The sequence below is a fragment of the Helobdella robusta genome (genome assembly GCF_000326865.2).
Source record: "Helobdella robusta unplaced genomic scaffold HELROscaffold_26, whole genome shotgun sequence".
NCBI lineage: Eukaryota > Metazoa > Annelida > Clitellata > Rhynchobdellida > Glossiphoniidae > Helobdella > Helobdella robusta.
This window is the reverse complement of record NW_008704349.1, coordinates 1,655,537-1,673,801: the sequence shown is the minus strand read 5'-3', so window position 1 is coordinate 1,673,801 and position 18,265 is coordinate 1,655,537. Positions and strand designations below refer to the sequence as shown.

The 18,265-nt window shown below is 33.6% G+C and overlaps 2 protein-coding genes across 2 annotated transcripts; one reads left to right on the top strand and one right to left on the bottom strand.

Annotated features, from left to right (window-relative positions):
* Window positions 1–3,180: 3,180 nt before the first annotated feature.
* HELRODRAFT_173437 (hypothetical protein) lies at window positions 3,181–5,800 on the top strand (the record flags this gene model as incomplete). Its single annotated transcript, XM_009020045.1, has 9 exons — window positions 3,181–3,234; window positions 3,385–3,429; window positions 3,507–3,616; window positions 3,900–3,979; window positions 4,230–4,325; window positions 4,429–4,591; window positions 4,680–4,873; window positions 5,006–5,149; window positions 5,262–5,800. The coding sequence occupies 9 exons, from the start codon at window positions 3,181–3,183 to the stop codon at window positions 5,798–5,800; spliced, it is 1,425 nt and encodes a 474-aa protein (XP_009018293.1).
* Window positions 5,801–7,501: 1,701 nt separating this feature from the next.
* On the bottom strand, window positions 7,502–17,960 carry HELRODRAFT_191943 (hypothetical protein; the record flags this gene model as incomplete). Its single annotated transcript, XM_009020044.1, has 19 exons — window positions 7,502–7,775; window positions 8,043–8,177; window positions 8,424–8,771; window positions 8,955–9,182; window positions 9,380–9,574; window positions 9,962–10,321; window positions 10,849–10,985; window positions 11,206–11,341; window positions 11,550–11,849; window positions 12,002–12,181; window positions 12,331–12,420; window positions 12,845–12,991; window positions 13,444–13,723; window positions 16,096–16,279; window positions 16,520–16,612; window positions 16,684–16,814; window positions 17,258–17,320; window positions 17,465–17,537; window positions 17,852–17,960. The coding sequence occupies 19 exons, from the start codon at window positions 17,958–17,960 to the stop codon at window positions 7,671–7,673; spliced, it is 3,294 nt and encodes a 1,097-aa protein (XP_009018292.1). The 3' UTR covers window positions 7,502–7,670.
* Window positions 17,961–18,265: the final 305 nt, after the last annotated feature.

Genomic DNA, 18,265 nt, shown 5'->3' with positions numbered 1-18,265 from the left:
CTCTCAGATATGGTTAGTAGTTTAGTATTCGTAGTTTAGTAGTATTACCAGCACTGCTACTCATGAAATTTTCAGAGCCACACATCATCAGCTAGCTATACTATATTCATGTTTGGTATGACCTAGAGACTATAAAATACAAGAGAACCGGAAAAAAAGAGAGAAACTGAGAGAAAGAGAGAGAGAAACAAGAAGAATGCAGGCAAAGAAAAATAAAATAGCTTAGTGAATTGAAAAAGTCAGAGAGAGAGAGAGAGAGAGAGAGAGAAGAAATAATAAAAATGAAAAGAAGAACAAAAGTAAGGAAGCACAAAATAGTACGGCAAATTGGAGCTTGAAAGAGAAAGAAAAAGACAGCAGCGACATGGAAGAAAGAGAGAGAGAGGGAAAGAGAGAGAGAGGGAGAGACAATATTTTGTTTGCTTCCAAACAAGATTAAGAAGACAGGATGAGATGACTTAGTTCAAGATATCAAGTAACTCACTCATCAAGTAGAACAATCGTGCGATATGTTGTTCACAGGTTCACAGGAAGTGAATTAATTAAACGAAATTAAAGAATCATATATAGATGAATAGATAAAGAGAAAGGGAGAGAGAGAGAGAGAGAAAGAGAGTTAAAGTGAAAAAACGAATGAAAAAATGAAAATTAGAATATGAAAGTTGGAAAAGCATAGAAAATTGTAATAAGACGTGAATAGATGGATAAAAAATGAATGAAAACAAGACGGGAAAAAGATTAAGTGAAAAAAATGGTTACCAGAAATAAAAAGAGAAAGAGAGAGAGAGAGAGAAATCAGTACATAAAAATGAGATAATAAGAAAATAAAGCTCTAGTTAAATAAAGACATATATACAGTTAAGAAGCGATAAAAATGGAAAAACAGTCTGAGTCCCGCCAAATCCTATTAAATAGGGATTATCCGGATCTGATTGAAAGATAGATAGATAGAAAAAAAGATAGACTGATAGGTAGATGGTGATTGAATGAATGGATTTGTGAATGAATGAATGAACAAATGAACAAATGAAAGAATGAATAAATGAACGAACGAACGAATGAATTAATTAATTAATTAAATGAATGAACAAATGAATATATATTGAAAAATTGATTGCTAAATAAATTAAATTAAGACGTCTGAATGCAGAAATGGATGGATGGATGGATGGATGGATGGATGGATGGATGGATGGATGGATGGATGGATGGATGGATGGATGGATGGAAGGATGGATGGATGGAAGGATGGATGGATGGATGGATGGATGAGTAGGAAAAAATTAAATTAAAAAAATTAAATTAATATATATATATATAAATGAAAAATATGTATGTATGAGTGACGGAATGTAAAGACGGATAACCAGATATATGTACATATATATATATTTTTACAATATTCTATAAATTCTACCGAATGTTTGGCGTTTATATGTTTGTAGTTCGTTTTTTCGATTTTTCTCACTAAAGTTTTTTGGTGAACGTTTAGTTTATTAAAATTCAAAATAAACTTATTTTTCGAATTCATGCTACAAATAAGGCCATATTTCGATTCCGAATGAATCATCGTCAGTGATCCTGTGTATATATAGGGAAATATTGACTTTGTCAAGATGAACTTTGACGTTGTAAAAATTAACTTTGGTGTTGTAAAGTTGAACTTTGATGCGAATTAGGTGTCAGGTTTCTTTATTGGCTGGTCATCTTCTTTGGTCTCCTTTTCTTCATCGATAGCATCATATTCTTCTTTGTCACTATTTACGATGCTAGTTTTTATCACCTCTTTGTTTTCGTTGTTGGTTAAGCGCCGGGTTGGAAGTGAGGTTGTCATTTTTTGTTGTATATTTATTATTGGTTTATTGATGTCAATTAGGACTGCTTCTGCAATTTTAAGATGCGTGTAGTTGCTGTTCTGGTATATTACTTTGGTGTTGCTGTCGAGGATTTCACGGCTAATTGTGATTGAGTGTGTTGAGTCCAAATGAGATTTGTATATATATATATATACAATAAAAATGATCGATAGATAGAAATATATATATAGATGTATGGATAGATAGTGATTAATGACTCCATAACAAAATGCATTAATGTCTGTGTTTATGTGTGTATGTGTGTGTATCTTTCTTTGTGGATGTGTGTTTATCTTTCTATGTGAGTGTGTTTGTTTATGTGTCTGTGTGTGTATTTATCTGTGTGAGTGTGTTTGATGACATCAATATAAACCCGACGGCAATTAAAATTGCAGTAGTAACAACACAACAACAACAACAACACAACAACAACAACACAACAAAAACAACAACATTGATAATATCAACGTCATCTTCATCATCGGCAGCCAGTAAATTCAATAGATGGGAATGATTTCAATGAAGGCTTGACTGGCTATATGAACAAGCTTTGTGTATTTCCTGTATGATCATCAATGTCTTTATATGTGTATGTATGTGTGTGTGTGTTTATGCGTATGTGTGTGTGTTGTGTGTGTGTGTGTGTGGTGTGGTGTGAATGATAAAAATGTTTCGTCATGCCTAGTTTGGTAATGTTAAAAGAAAGAATCGATCCATGTTTTTTGAAAGGATTTATTAGGATTTTTTTTACAAGACAGCAAGGTTCAGATAAAGGATAAAAATAAAATAGAACACTCAGCGATTGAAGAAACAAATGAAGAAATAAAATGAGAGAGTGAACGAATGGAAAAACGAGTGAATGAACAAACAAAACTCTTGCTATGGTGATAATGTAAATAGACAAGGCGAAAAAATACCCTCACCAAAAAGAGCGTTTGTTGGAAGAATGTATTGTAAAAATTAAAAATACTACAAATGATCATGATGACGATGATTGTAAAGATGGTGATAATGATGATGGCGATGATGACGATGATGATAATGTGATGAAGATGATGATGATGGTTAAGTAAATTTTAAAGAATATTCAACGTTGATAAAAATAGAGGCAGAGGAATTGAAAATTAAACACAGAGAAAGATATAAAAGCATGAGACTTGCTCGACAAATCATGTGTAACATGTATGTATGTTTGTATGTATGTATACATGTATGTATGTATGTATGCATGTGCGTATGTATGTACCTATATATGTATATTTGGGTTCTTTCAACCATGGACTGAGGCTGTGAGATAAACGAGGAAGGCATATATTTGATTCCGATGTCTGATGGTCTGATATTTTGCGAGATAACGACCTCCATACTGATGAATATGGTAATGAAAATAGTGATAATGATGGTGGCTATATTGGTGATGACGACGACGATAACGATGATGGTAATGATAAAATTTGTGATGACGATGACGATGATGATAATGATGATGAAAAATGATGGTTATTATGTTTCCCCTAAACATTTTCAGGATATCCGGAGTCAGATATTCACCACAACTGGATTGCTTATACTGGTAAGCTCCAACCATCATCGTCGTCATCGTCGTCATCATCGTTGTCATCATCATCGTCGTCGTCATCATATTTATAGGAATGGACTGACGAACGGTTAAAATGGCGACCCGAAGAGCACAACGACATGAAGGAAATTATCATCGAAATTAAAAATCTGTGGAGGCCAGAGTTCGCCGTTATCAACGGGTTAGTTAGTAGAAGGTCAAGGATCGAAAAGTTATAAAACTCAAAGGTCAAATAGTTAAAAGGTCATAGATAATTTAAAAAAAGTTCAACGAATCACGTAGGTCAAATTGACGGGTGTCGTTATATAGTCACCATAGTCATCAATTTATCGTAAAACCAAAACGAAGCTACAAAATTTAAAATAGTTTGTTCAAATTAAGATTTCTATTATTTTTAATTACTAATTCTATTTTGTTTTATTTGTGTTATCCTTTCATTTCTATGATCCTTCTCTTTTTTTCAGAGCCGAGAAAATTTACGACGAGTACAACCAGTTCCGCGCTGTCGTCTCCTACGCAGGCATCGTACACTGGGAGCCTGGAGGTTACTTTACAATACAGTCCATGTCTAGAAAGAGAGAGAGAGAGAGAGAGAGAGACAGAGAGAGAGAGAGAGAGAGAGAGAGAGAGAAAGAGACAGAGAGAGAGAGATAAAGAAAGAAAGGTAGAGAACACAAAAAGAATATTACTAATTTTAGTGATAAGTTTGATAAAAGTGAGGGAAAGAAAGAATGAAAGAGTTATTTTTAAAGTTGTTTGTTCTTGTAGATCTCAAACAATTGATACTGTCTTAGGTGTCTTCGCGACCATGTGCTCGGTCAACATAACTTTCTACCCATTTGACAGGCAGATGTGCGAGTTGAAATTTGGTGCCTGGTCCTATCACACAGGTGGTTTCGTTTTGTCGGAGATGTCAAATCTATTGTTTAAATAATGTTAGACGTTATTTAAATTAAATGGGTTTATATGTGAAAAAGAAAAAACACATTACAGACAAGATGAACCTTACACTACCGACAACCGAGGTCAACTTGGAAAATTATAAGGAAAATGGCGAGTGGGAGATTGAAGGCTCGAAAGCACAGAGGAGCGAGTTCTCATACACCTGTTGCCCCGGGCAGAAATTCTCAAACACCATATACACCATTTATTTGAGGTATCTATTTAATAATTTCGTGGTTTGAATTTTAAAAATATTCTGTCGAACCAATCGTAAAAATATTTCATGGTCGTGGATGACGCAGACGTCGTCACTTGTTCTACGTGATGAACGTCATAATGCCGTCAATCATGACCTCCATCCTGCTGCTGTCCATCTTCTTCTGCACGCCTGCTCAGAAAGTTCAGATCGGAGTCGTCGTCCTTCTAAGTTTCAGGATATTTCTGCTCAACGTCGCCGGCAACATTCCCAAAACTTCGGACAACATACCACTTCTCGGTTACTCGAATGATGTTTTACAAAACGTTCATCATCGAAGCAATTAAATGTTTTATAACTTCGCCATCTATTATACGTTATCAATACATCACATTTCAACACGCTCCACACAACTAAATATACCGAATTTAGTTGTCTACCTAACGTGCACACTCGCCATCACAACGATGTCCATGGTGCTGACAGTTCTGGTGTTAAATTTGTACGGCATCGCCGATAGGCCAGTTCCACCCTGGATGAAGAAACTCTTCTTGGTTCATCTGGCTAGCTTTCTTGGTAGTCCATGCATGCTTCCATAAATGTTTAATCCTGTATTTTGTTTTTGAGGTGATAATTTTTCTAAACTATTATTCTATAAAAGAAATTTGTTACAAAATTCAAATTTTAGGGATGTTCCAAACTGCCAGCACCTACAAAGCTCAACTACTTGAATCGTCAACAGCCACCACGAACAAATCCTCAGTGGCCAGTACCACAACGGCCTCCTCCAGCAAGCGAACAAACGGTCGAAAGCGGAACGCTCAGAACAAATCGCACCACCAATGGGGACAGAACCAAGAAGAACTCGACACATTATCCGTCTCATTAGAAGACAACGGCAATCAGCAGCAAAAACAACAGTGGAAAAATTCTCCGAAAAAATCTTTTGACCACAAACGTCATCCTCTACCATTCACGCCTTTATTCCAGCTGCAACTGCTCCAACACCTTGTCCCGACGGCGTTCAGCGAGCAGGCCGGTAAAGAGGAGCTGACGGAGCAAGCCTACGCAGAAGTGGCCGACGCCATCAACTACTCGCGCGAGTGGATACGCCTCGCCGAAGTTTTCGATAGGTTATTTTTCTGGCTGTTTCTAGCTGCTATCGTACTTTCTACCCTGGCCCTCTTCCTTCCGCTCATGTTTGATTTGGACGCAAAGAGGATTTGAAGTAGAATTTGAAGTTCTCGGAGATCACTGTTCAAAAGTTTTTTTTGATTTTTTTTTCGCCATTTTAAATATGATTGTCGTCAGGTGTAACTAAAAACTTTATCGCCGCGTCAACCTAGAGGTTCTCCTTTTCATAACTTTTTAGAAATCAATTGTTTTTTTTAACTTCTGGAGACTAGAACGTTAGACGGACCAAAATTTTTGAAGAACTACACCATCCACCCACCCATCCATCCATCCATCCATCCATCCATCCATCCATTCATTCATTCATTCATACATTCATTCATTCATTCATTCATTTACTTATTCCCCTTCCTTTTTAGAAAGTTTTCAAAGGTAAACGCTCACAAAAAATGAGAAATTGAATTTTATTTCATGTAAAAAAAAAAGTCAAACCAGCCAATAAACAGCATTACATCAGGTAAGTGGACGATAATAATAATGATGATGATGATGAGATCATTAATCGTTCAAGAGATGCCACATTGAAAACGTTTAATTAATTAATTAATTAATTAATTAATATAATTAATATCGGTGGTTTTGAAAAATGAGAAAAAAATGAATGAAAAATCATGTTTAAAAATATTGTAGAATCTCAATAAAATGAAGAAACATAGGAATAAACTAAATATTTACACACTACGTTTGGATAATGATAAATAAATAAATTAGTTAATTAATTAATTAATATGAATATAAATTATATTAAAGATATACACACCTATTCTGAAAGGTTTAATGAGGTCATAAATTAAAAAGTATAAAACGGATAAATACGACAAATGAAACTACATAAATGCAATAAATAGAACTATAGTACTATGACTTGCTTCACAAAAACACTTTTAATAAAAGTAGTAGTAGTAGCAGCAGCAGCAGAAGAAGTAGCAGCAGTGGTAGTAGCAGCAGTAGAAGTAGTAAGAATAGTAGTAGTGGTAGTGAATCTTTCACGAAAATACTTGTAGTAAACATATTTGCAGGTAGGAAAGCTACACGATCACACACAGTAATTGTAGCAGTAGCAGCAGTAGTAGTATCAGTAGCTAGTTGAAGAAGTAGTAGTAGCGGTATCAGTAGTAGTAGTAGTAGTAGTAGTAATAGTAGTAGTAGTAGTAGCAGTTAATTTATAAAGAAATTGAGCGAAATTGAGCGAAACATTGATAAAACTAAGTAAAAACCAGGACATGAAGAAAATTTAAAGCAAATGTACACCAGTTCATCTTCAAGTTAGAGAAACTTTCAATTCTTAATAAATAGGAAAGGTATTATTAACATTAAATAATAATAATAATAATTTTGTCATATATTTTAATCATATTAAAAATGATCGATAACTAATTAGGCCACATTATATTTCTATATAAAGATTAATATGTGATTATCATTGTTGTATTAAATATTGCAAAAAAAATCTGCATTAGATGTTAGATGGATGGATGGACAAATGAAAGAATAAAAGAATGGATGAATGAACGGAATGAGTGAATGAATGAATGGATGAATTGATGCACGGATAGATAATGAATGAGTGAATGGATGAATGGATAGATAAACAGACAAACATACAAATAAATGCACGCATACATGAATGAATGAATGAATGAATGAAAGTATTAATAAAAGAATGATATGCCAGTCAACCAATCACATATGTACAGTACACAGGCACTAACGTAAAATAATAAGACTATTAATAAAACTAATTGAAGAAAAATAACTTTTGAATTCATAAAAATAATGAGATTAATAATAATAGTAATAATTATAATAGGAATCACACTCTGAAATAAATATAATAATAATAATAACTATAATAATATTATTAATAATTATTATCAGTAAAAATAATATTAATGAAAGAAGTTCACAAATTGACATTATTGTTATTGTTGTTAGCAGCAGTTGAAATCTTTGGCAGAATGATGACACTACTTGAGATGAATGATTTGCCACTCTGCACTAACCCTCTCTGGCGTTTGGAGAGAAAATTGTAATTAGTTGATTGATTAATTAGCTAGTGAATTAATTGATTGATTGATCGATCGATTAATTGACTGATTGATTGATAGATCAATCGATTGATTGATTGGCAGATTAATTATTTAGACTGAGCAGCGTACATTAATTAGCCCATATAAAAACCATCATACTTTCTACTCTTACATCCAAAAACTATCGATAAAAAGAAACCCAAAGAATCGTAAAAAGAAGCCCAAAGAATAAACAGCAGACTTACGGAAAAGTCTTCATAGCTAGCCGATACATCGGAGGCATTAGTGTTATTGATGTTGTTGATTTTGTTGTTGTTGTTATTGCTGCTGGCCATATTCCTCGTTGTTGCTATTGTTGTCGCTGTATTTTCCTTGCCATCCTTAAATATCAGTGAAAAATTAATAGTAAAAAATCTCAAACACATAAGATTAGTAAAATACATGCTACTTAGGTATACTAAAACTAAATTTTCTTATAATGAATTAGCAGCTGCCATCATCTTCATCATTATTTTCACCAAAACAACAATGATAATCTCCATCTAATAATAAAAATAAAATAATAATTAAAAATAATAATAATAATTCTTATGGTCATCATCGCCATCATCGTCATCATCATCTACCTGTCTAGTTCTCATCGTCATCATGGTGGTCACACCACTATCAGCACCTCTCACTCTGGGTGGTAGATGACTTAATGGTGGTCTTCCATTGTTGTTGTTATTGTTGGTGGTGGTGTTGCTATTTTTAGCTGGATTTTCCAAGAGCATGGTTTTCCAGTTACTTTCCTTTTTAGCCGTTTTCAATAAGTTAGCCTGGGGTTTCCCATTTACCGGACTTTCCCGTAGCAAGATGGGCTTTTGGGTGACTGAGGCGGCTGCGTTACCCGACGAAGTCGGCGTTCTGCGAGTCGCCGTTCGAAACTTCGAGACGGTCGATGGGTAGATTGGAGGTGATTGGTCAGTCAGTTTCTGATTGGATGGTTGATTGGTTGGTTGTTTGTTTGATTGGTTGGTTGTTTGATTGGTTGGTTGTTTGATTGATTGGTTGGTTGATTGGTTAACTGATTACACAATAGATGAATGATGAAATGTTGTTATTTCAAAATAATAAAGTTTAAACTATAAACTAACAACTTTGTCCAAACGACCGACCTTAAATCTTGAATTAGCTCCATTTCCTGATGACGTAATTTTTCCAGCAGCTGCACCGACAGCAGCAGCGCCAGCAGTAGCAGCTTGCTCGTCGCTGGTGATATTGTCGCAGACGCCGTTGCTGCTGCTGCTTTTGCCACAGCTCCTAGTGGCAGCTGTGGAACGAGTGGTCCTTCGAACGGTGGTGCAGTCGTGGCTGTTGCTAGGCGTACCACCATCTGATTCGTACTGTTGTTGTTGTTGTTGTAATGATGGTAGTGCATAAAACAAAAAAAACACGAGTGAAATTAACAATGAACTAATTTAAATGAGACAGAGAAAGAGAGAGAAAGAGAAAGAAAAAGAAAGAGAGAGAGAGAGAGAGAGAGACAGGAAGAAAGTCGAAGACAAAGAAAAGGAAGACAGAGAGAAAGAGAAGAAGTTACCTTGAGTAGTTTAGCAGCAATCTTAGAAGGAGTAATGTTGGCAATCTTCCTTTTCAGTGGGGTTACAGATATGGTGTTGTTGCTGTTATTAACTTTGTTGTTGTTTTTATTGTTGTTGTTGTTGTTTGATGTGGTCGACGATCCGGAGGATGTGGTGGCCGTCGTCGTGTCGAACTGTCGCGACTTCAAAGTACTCTGAGAGGTAAATTGATTCGTTCATTTAACAAAAGACCAGATGAGTGAATGAATAAATGACAGAGTGAATTGTGAATTAATGGATCAGTTAATGAATGAACGAATGAATGAATGAATGAATGAATGAATGAATGAATGAATGAATGAATGAATGAATGAATGAATGAATGAATGAATGAATGAATGAATGATTAGTAGACACAGATGGATAGACAGACATATCAAACAGAACGACAGACAGACAGACAGACAGACAAACAGATAGAAAGACAGACAGACAGACAGATAGACGGAGAAAAGAGCCAAACGAATGACTGAAAACAATACAAACATAAATTAAATAAGAAACAAATAAACAAGCCTAAATCCCCAATCCAAAAAACAAACCTTTTTTCCAGACCCATAACCCCATGTAGGCGGAGCACCAGAACCGGGTTCGACTGCAGACGACTTCTCACTCTTGAGATCGGTCCACAGAGATTTTACATACTCTTTAAACCTGACACCCTGAACGAGAACCTCGCTAGCACCACTACTAATAATATTACTGCTAGCACCCTTTAGTACCAACCCCCCTAAATTACTCACCCCCATATTGTTGGCGTTATTGTTATTACTACTACTAATAGTAATAGTGGTGGTGGTGGTGGTAGAAGTAGAGGTAGTGTCGTTCCTACTACTAAGGGTAAAAGTATTTTGAGGTTTGGCGTTAATTCCGTCAATCAAATTCTGTATCTCACCTTCAAGCTGGTAAGTTGGAGAGGTATTTAAGGATAGATTTTTTTAAAATATTTTAAATCATTAACCTTTTCAAAAAATTGTTTCTTTTTGTCACTCATAAAATGATTATCGTTAATGTATGTATAGCTTATTATTTTGAAACTAAATGAAAGCAATTATTATGTTGTGATGTAAACATTCATCCAATCATCGCTCCATCCATTCATTCATTCATGCATCCATTCATCCAATCATCAATCCATCCATTCATTAATGCATTCATTGGTTAAATAAAGTGTTTCTAACAGCTGTCAAATCTTTCAACAATCTGCTCTTCAATTTTTCATCCTTCACTGTGTTAGAGGAACGACTGAAGAAACGACTCGATTGACCTGACTTTTTCTGGAATCGATTAACCAATCAATCAGTCAATCAACCAACCAACCAATCAATCAATCAATCAATGTATCAACCAATCAGGATCGACAAATCTACCAGTCAATCAAGATCGACCAAACGAAATCACCCACTCAACGAGCCGACCAATCACTTACCTCGACGGCAACATAGCTTGAAAAAAGATCCTGAAAGGCCTTAACTTTATCAAAAATATGCTTATAGTTGTTATAATAGCAGTTCATCGTGTTTATCTCTCTGGCCAATGAGGTAATGTTTATGGTATCGAACTCGGCTAATTGGTTGAAAAAAAATGTTATTGAATAAAAAATGTAAAATGGATAGAGAAGTGAAAAATGGCATCACATCACACCAGAACATCATCATTTTATAACAACGACATCATCATACCACAGCCAAGCCATTATAGCCAGCAAGAAACAACATCCTTTTGGCAAAAAAATCCCAACAGATTCCAACACGGGATATCCCATCATCAGCGCGTCGCCACCAACCTGACACAAGATGCTTATTCTTCTCCCGATACTCCGTCCCCATCTGACACTTGGTCCAGAGCTCTTGCAGATCTCTCTGCCTACTGACCAAATCCTTCCTAGTCTTCTGGACCCGATTGTTAAGCTGGGTCTGAAGCTAATTGGGTCATGAAAAGTAGGTCAAATGGGTCACTCATTATTCTATCATTGTTTTCGTCGTAAATAATGTCATTGTCGGCATAATTATTATAATTATTTTAAAATGTTATCTAAACTTCATCATGTCGCATACTACCGTAGTCACAAAAACATCAATAAAATTTTTAAAATAAATAAAAATAAATAATGAAAGAAAGGATACCAACACTCTTAACGAGTTTAATGCTAGCGCCAGTATTAAAGGCTAGCCTATAATCTTCATCATAATCTTCCGCACATCTCTCTTTCTGGACTCCTGCCAATCCTAATCCTAATTTGCCTGTGGTGGTGTCAGCTGGATTCAACAGGCAGCCACCATCGCTGCAGTTCCCATTCTTGGTATTGTCATTTTTCTGGTCGTAGTTGTTGTCGTTATAAACTTCAAACTTTGGAAAATCTAGACTGGAGAGTAGTTCAGCTCTCAATCTCGAGATCGTCGCCAGGTTTTCTCTCTTTATTTGCTCCAGCTGAGTAGAAGTGATGATGTGGATGATGACTGTGAATATGAAGATGCTAACGATGATGAAGAAGATGATGATGAATGAAACGGATGTTGGTTACTATGATGGTGATGTTCATAATGTTAATGATTATAAAAAAAAGGAGCATATTATTTAACCTTGCTCAACATAGCTTGGTGATGATACAGAACATCAGCTGAATAAATAAACCCATCATCTGATTGGTTGTCTACGGTGAGAATTTCCTTTTCCTGTTTACCGGTTGGTTCGTATTCGAGTTCTTTCACTAATTTCCGGATACTTTTCTTGAGATCAGTGATTGATTGAATGCGGTTTTCCTATATATTGGATGGATGAATAAATGAATTAATGAATAAATAATAAAATGAAGAAATGAATGAATTAATTAATGAATGAAATTATACTGAATCAATATTTTAAATAATAAACGAAACTCTCCAAAAATCAATTTTAAAAATAACTCTACCAAATCTTTTTCAAGACTTTGAACATGCATCTCATAGAGTTCCAGTTGGTTCAATGAGGGAACCTCGGATATCATTGGTAGGCTGTTTGTCTGTGTGTGTGTTTGTTTGTTTGTGATGGTGACAGATCACAGATGATTTTAAAATCTAACACTCAACTGGCAAAAAATGAATCAAACAATTGAACAAACTGGTAGACAAAATCCTAAACAACCAGCAGCCAACAAATTAATCAATCAAATATTTAACCAATCAGCCAACTAATCAATCAATCAATCAATCAATCAATCAATCAACAGACCAGTCAAACAAGCGCTCAATACACAAATAAAAAAAACGAATATACAAATGGACACCAATAAAAAATGAGCTTACAGCAAACCGATTATTCAATCAATCGTTCAATCAATCAACCAGCAAGTAGACTAACAAACAAACAAATAAATGAACAAACAAACAAACAAATGAATGAATGAACAAACAAACAAATAAACAAACAAACAAACAAGAGCTAACTGCAACGCTCAATCTCGAGCATATAATTCTGTTGGATTCGGTAAGGGAATTCCACCTACTGATCCTGCCTGCCTTCTCCTTACTCAACTTGTCAAAAGTATTTTTCAACTCTTTCTCTCTTTCCAGAATCGTCAGCTCTTTCGGTGGCTTGGTGGAAAAATTGCAAAATTAATTTTTAAAATTTCTATTTAAAAATTATTAAAGTTTTAAAATAGCATTTTTAAAAAAAATATATATTTTTAAAATAAACATTTTTAAAAAGTTCATAAACTTATAATGCTTCATAGTTCTAGTTCATCATTGAAAACAAAACTTAATAAAACAAAAGAAATGGAAGGAACAAAACAAAACATCAGATATTGTTCATATTTGTTGATGTTGTAATATCCAAAAACAAAAATATCATCTTATCAATTTGCATAATTTGGGCAGATGGTGCTCATTGTGTCATCGTTCTGACATGCTAAATGTTACATCAATTTCACATCAGTTAATACATAACATACACACAAACGTATATATATATAGTATACAGATATCACATCACAAACATCAACACATATAGCATACACATACACACATATGCATACAAGCATCACCTCAACGTGGGGTACATTCAACTCTTTAGACAGTTCATAAACCCTGATCGTATACTTGGCCACGTTATCCAGCAGACGACTTTTAAGACCCTCCTCCTCTCTCAGCATTTCTTCAAGGAGGTTACTAATGTGCAGAATGACGACCTCAGTCCTGGATTCCCGCTGTTTTATTATTATGCCTATTTCTAACCAAATGTCGTAAAGTTTTTTTAGGACTCCGTCGATTCTTTGGTTCATCTCATTCTTGAAACCTTGAAACGTGAATTCTGGATGCTTTAGGCTTTTGGAAGATAAAAAAATAATTTGATTATTTTAAAAATTTAAATATTTTTCGCAATTATATAAAAATAAATAATAAATAAAATAAATTGGAAATTTAAAAATTGAAAAATTTCATACAACGATACTGACACTAACTCAGAGTTTTCCATTTTTTCTAAAGTGGCGGTCAAATATAACAGAAAGACTAACAATAAAACTATCGCCGATATTTTAAAACTTTTTTGAACACAAATTATTATTTAATTTATGAATAAAACAATTAAAAACTAATTCTTAAAAATTATAAATTTTAAAATCCGCGCACATGAATAAAAAACTCAACGAATTGTTTATCTTTATCCAATTTTAAAAATTTTAGTGTTGTGCGACGTTTCCAATTAAAACATTTTTGAAAGTATAAAGACTTACAGTATCAATCAATCAATCAATCGATTGATCAATCAATCAATTAATCAATTAATTAGTCAATCAATTATTTTATAAAACGCTATTTCCACAATGTTCAACAATGTTCAATGAATTTTGCAAACAGATGGGTCTTGGAATACGCTCTGAACTTCGTAAGTGATGGAGAAGTAGTCAGAGAGGAAGGTAGAGAGTTCCAGAGAAAAGAGCCAGAAAAAGATTTAGCAAAAGAGTGTTTAACACGAGTTAAGAAGAAGTGAGAACAAGAATGTGCAATTTTTAAAAATTATTCTACATTTTATAGGTAGCCAGTGAACAAGACATGAGATATATGAGAAAAGAAAGGGACACGAGCAGCTAGACGAGCAGCAGAGTTAAAAGCTTTACTTAAGAGATAAAGGGTTGAATCAGGAAGACCATAGTAGTGTAGTTAAAAATCTAATAAAATATATTATTAAATCACTTTTATTGACGAAATAACATTAACTTTCAAATAACAGAATAGCTAAACAACGAAATGTCAAAAAATTTCAGTGATAGATGTCAATTTTGACTGAATAAATATCATATAACTGTTAAAATACGTAAAAAGAAGCGACTAGACAACATATAAATAAACAAATATATTACACTAGTACAAATACGCTTAAACATTAAACATATACATATAAATATGTCATTTTTGAAATAGCATCAAATGTTACCCTTTATTTAAATGAAACTGTAAACTAAAAATGCGAGTATTTACCCTTTTGCTCGAGCGTAAGTCTTATTACTAATAAGTGAATAAGTTATGTAAATGTATACATTCAATCAAAAATAGCCTAAAACATTGGGAAAAAATACGTGTATAATCTCTCTCTCTCTCTCTCTCTCTCTCTCTCTCTCTCTCTCTATATATATATATATATATATATATATATATATATATATATATATATAAGTTAATACGCACACACACACATACGTACATAAACACACACAAATTTAAGGTAGGGCCTCATTTAAGGTAGGTCAGGCCAAAACACTGACTCAGATCCACAACAACGGGCCTTCACAAAAGCAAAATGCAACTCTTTTATAGACACCCACAAAGACTATATATATATATATATATAAGATATATATATATATATAAGATATATATAAGGTATATATATATATATAGAAATGCTAACAAATGGTATTTTGAGATAGAATGCTACGATTACGACCTTGCGAAATGATATGAGTTGATCGAATTTTTTAAAAATAAAATAAATTATTTGTATTAAATAAATGAATAGAAAAAAAAGAAAGTAAAATCAATTAAATAAGTTAAATATCGTAAATAAAGATGTTGTTTTTTAGTTTTAGTTCTGTATTCTACGCGGTTTTTCTTATTTATTGATAGATAGAGAACGCTTTGCAGGGTAAATAAAGAGAAAAAACAAAATATAAATGAAAAAAATAGATTAATTAATGAATGAATTAAATGAAAGAATTTATTAATATTTACAAAACTTGTAATCAAAAAATGTTACTCTAGTAGCCCTATTTGTACTATACATCATTGTTTTACTAATTAACTATATTAACTACCATCAATTTCTCGATTTTGTGTGCAATAAATTTTCATTTTGCTAGCTGAAAGGTTAACATACTACAACATACATGAATGCAACTATCAATGCAAACTCCATCAATCAATTAATCAATTGATCAATCAAAAAATCAATCAATCAATGAATCAGTCAATCATTTATTTATCAATTCATTTAATCAATCATCCGACCTATCATAATCAGACACTTCAGTCAATCAACCAACTAGCAAAGCCCTCATCAACCAATCGGATCGACCAAATTAATCAACCAGCCGACCTTCAAAAACCAATCAACCAGCCCAACCAATCAATAATGAAACATTTCCTTATGCAGGTCTGGCATTTTAACGTTAGTTAAGATGGAGTTCATGTTCTGTAACTTTTTCAAATGTAGGTCATTTATATGAGTCAGTCTCGGCAAGATGTCCACAGTTTTTTGGTAGTGCTGCATGTAATCATCTGTAACAAAATTAGTAGTAGCAGTAGTAGTAGCAGCAGAAGTAGTAGTAGTAGTAGTAGCAGTAGTAGTAGTAGTAGTAGTAGCAACAGCAGTAGTAGTAGTAGCTGTAGTAGTAGTAGTAGTGGTGGTGGTGGTGGTAGTAGTAGTAGTAGTAGTAGTAGCAGCAGTAGTAGTGGTAGTGGTAGCAGTAGCAGCAGTAGTAGTGGTGGTAGTATCTTAAATGTTTACGTATCGTAAGCATCAAATTAATGACTGTAATTAAAAAAATAATAACAGTCAATAATAACAACAATAATAATAACAGTCAACAATATAACAATAATAAAAAAAACCACACGCCACACCTGGTCTCGATCTCTTCATATACTGACTGAGAGCCAGCTTATAGAGGTGCTGCAACTTCTGAACCGTCCTAACATTCTCCAGATCTTGCCTTTCTGGAAAAAATTCGGAAAAACTGCCATATTACTTTAGTATATACAAACAAGGCTGATAGCGTGTTTCATACCTGGGTTCATAATCATTATAGCCGAGATAATGCCGATTTCACAGTCATCTAGATCGAGTTTGTTGAATTCAACGGCAAATTTGTACTGCTCTTCAAAGAAATCTCCCAAAGGTATGCAGGCGAACTTACTCCTTGTAAAGAAAGTAATTTCATAATAAAACAACATCAATAATAATAATTTTTATTATTATTATTTTCCGGATATTTTTCTGGACCGAATATTTTCGCCAAAGTTTAATTAGCAGTTTGATATCATCATCATCATATACAATATATTGTGATCGGAACAATGCCTAAATCAATTTTCATAACCATCTCGTCACCGCTGTTCTTATTTTATTTTAAATGAAGGGCATGATGACTAACTATGATGATTATGATTTTATTTTAATCATGACTATTTCTCTATTAATTAATTAATTAATTAATTAATGATTTTAAGCATTTGATGAAAAAACAAAAGATCTGTTCCCATTATGATGATAATAATAATAATAATAATAATGATAATAATAATAATAATAATAATGATAATAATAATAATAATATTAATAATATTAACGATATTAAGTACCTTGGTATCAATACTGTCATGTCTGGCAAGAACATACCGTCATCCGAGACTAACAATGTATATCTGGATGGATATTTTTTTAGAGGATGAAAATTATTTATAATAATAATAATAATAATAATAATAATAATATCACTATCATAATCATCATACTATCATTATCATAATTTATCATAACAATAATATCATCGTCGTCGTCATCATAACCTGGTTAGTATAACTTCAAATGACCCTTGCTTCAACAGTGTTATCTGATCTTGCTGGTGCAATTCGCCGAACCCTGTCGTTGCATTGTTAAACTTGTAATGGCAATGAATAGTTTGTAATTTACAATTAGTAGTAGCAGTAAAAGTTATGTAATAGTAGTAATAATAGTAGTTAGTAACAGCAGTAGCAGTAGTAGTAGCAGTAACTGCCTCAGCAAAATCAGCAACAGGAGCTGCAGTAGTAGTAGTAGTAGCAGTAGTAGTAGCAGCAGTAATAGTAGTAGCAGCAGCAGCAACAGCAGTAGTAGTAGCAGTAGTAGTAGCAGCAGTAGTAGTAGCAGCAGCAGCAGTAGCAGCAGCGGTGTTAATAGTAGTTGTAGTATTTTACCTGGTAGTTTTTTACTAAAAGAAATGACTCTTTTGAGTACGGGGACCATGTTGTTGACAAAGTGCTCCCACCACTTCAATGGTTCGTTACTAGTACCTGATTCGCTCATTACGCCATCTTCATTAACGTTATATTGTCCTGGAGTCTTATTAATATAACAATAATTACAATAACTGTAATTATTGTTATTATTATTAACTATTATTGTTTTTTTTATTATTAATTGTATTTCAATATCATACCTGGTTTAAGGTCAAATAATCTGACTTCAGCCTGGCCACTTTGCTGTAGGTGTACTTGCAGGTCTGCATATGAGCGTTTATTAAAGTGGCCTCGACATTTTTTATTAGGTCAAAGTAGGTGTAATCACGTGATGTCATTTTATGTTGGCCAGTTGACGAGTGGTCAGTTTTG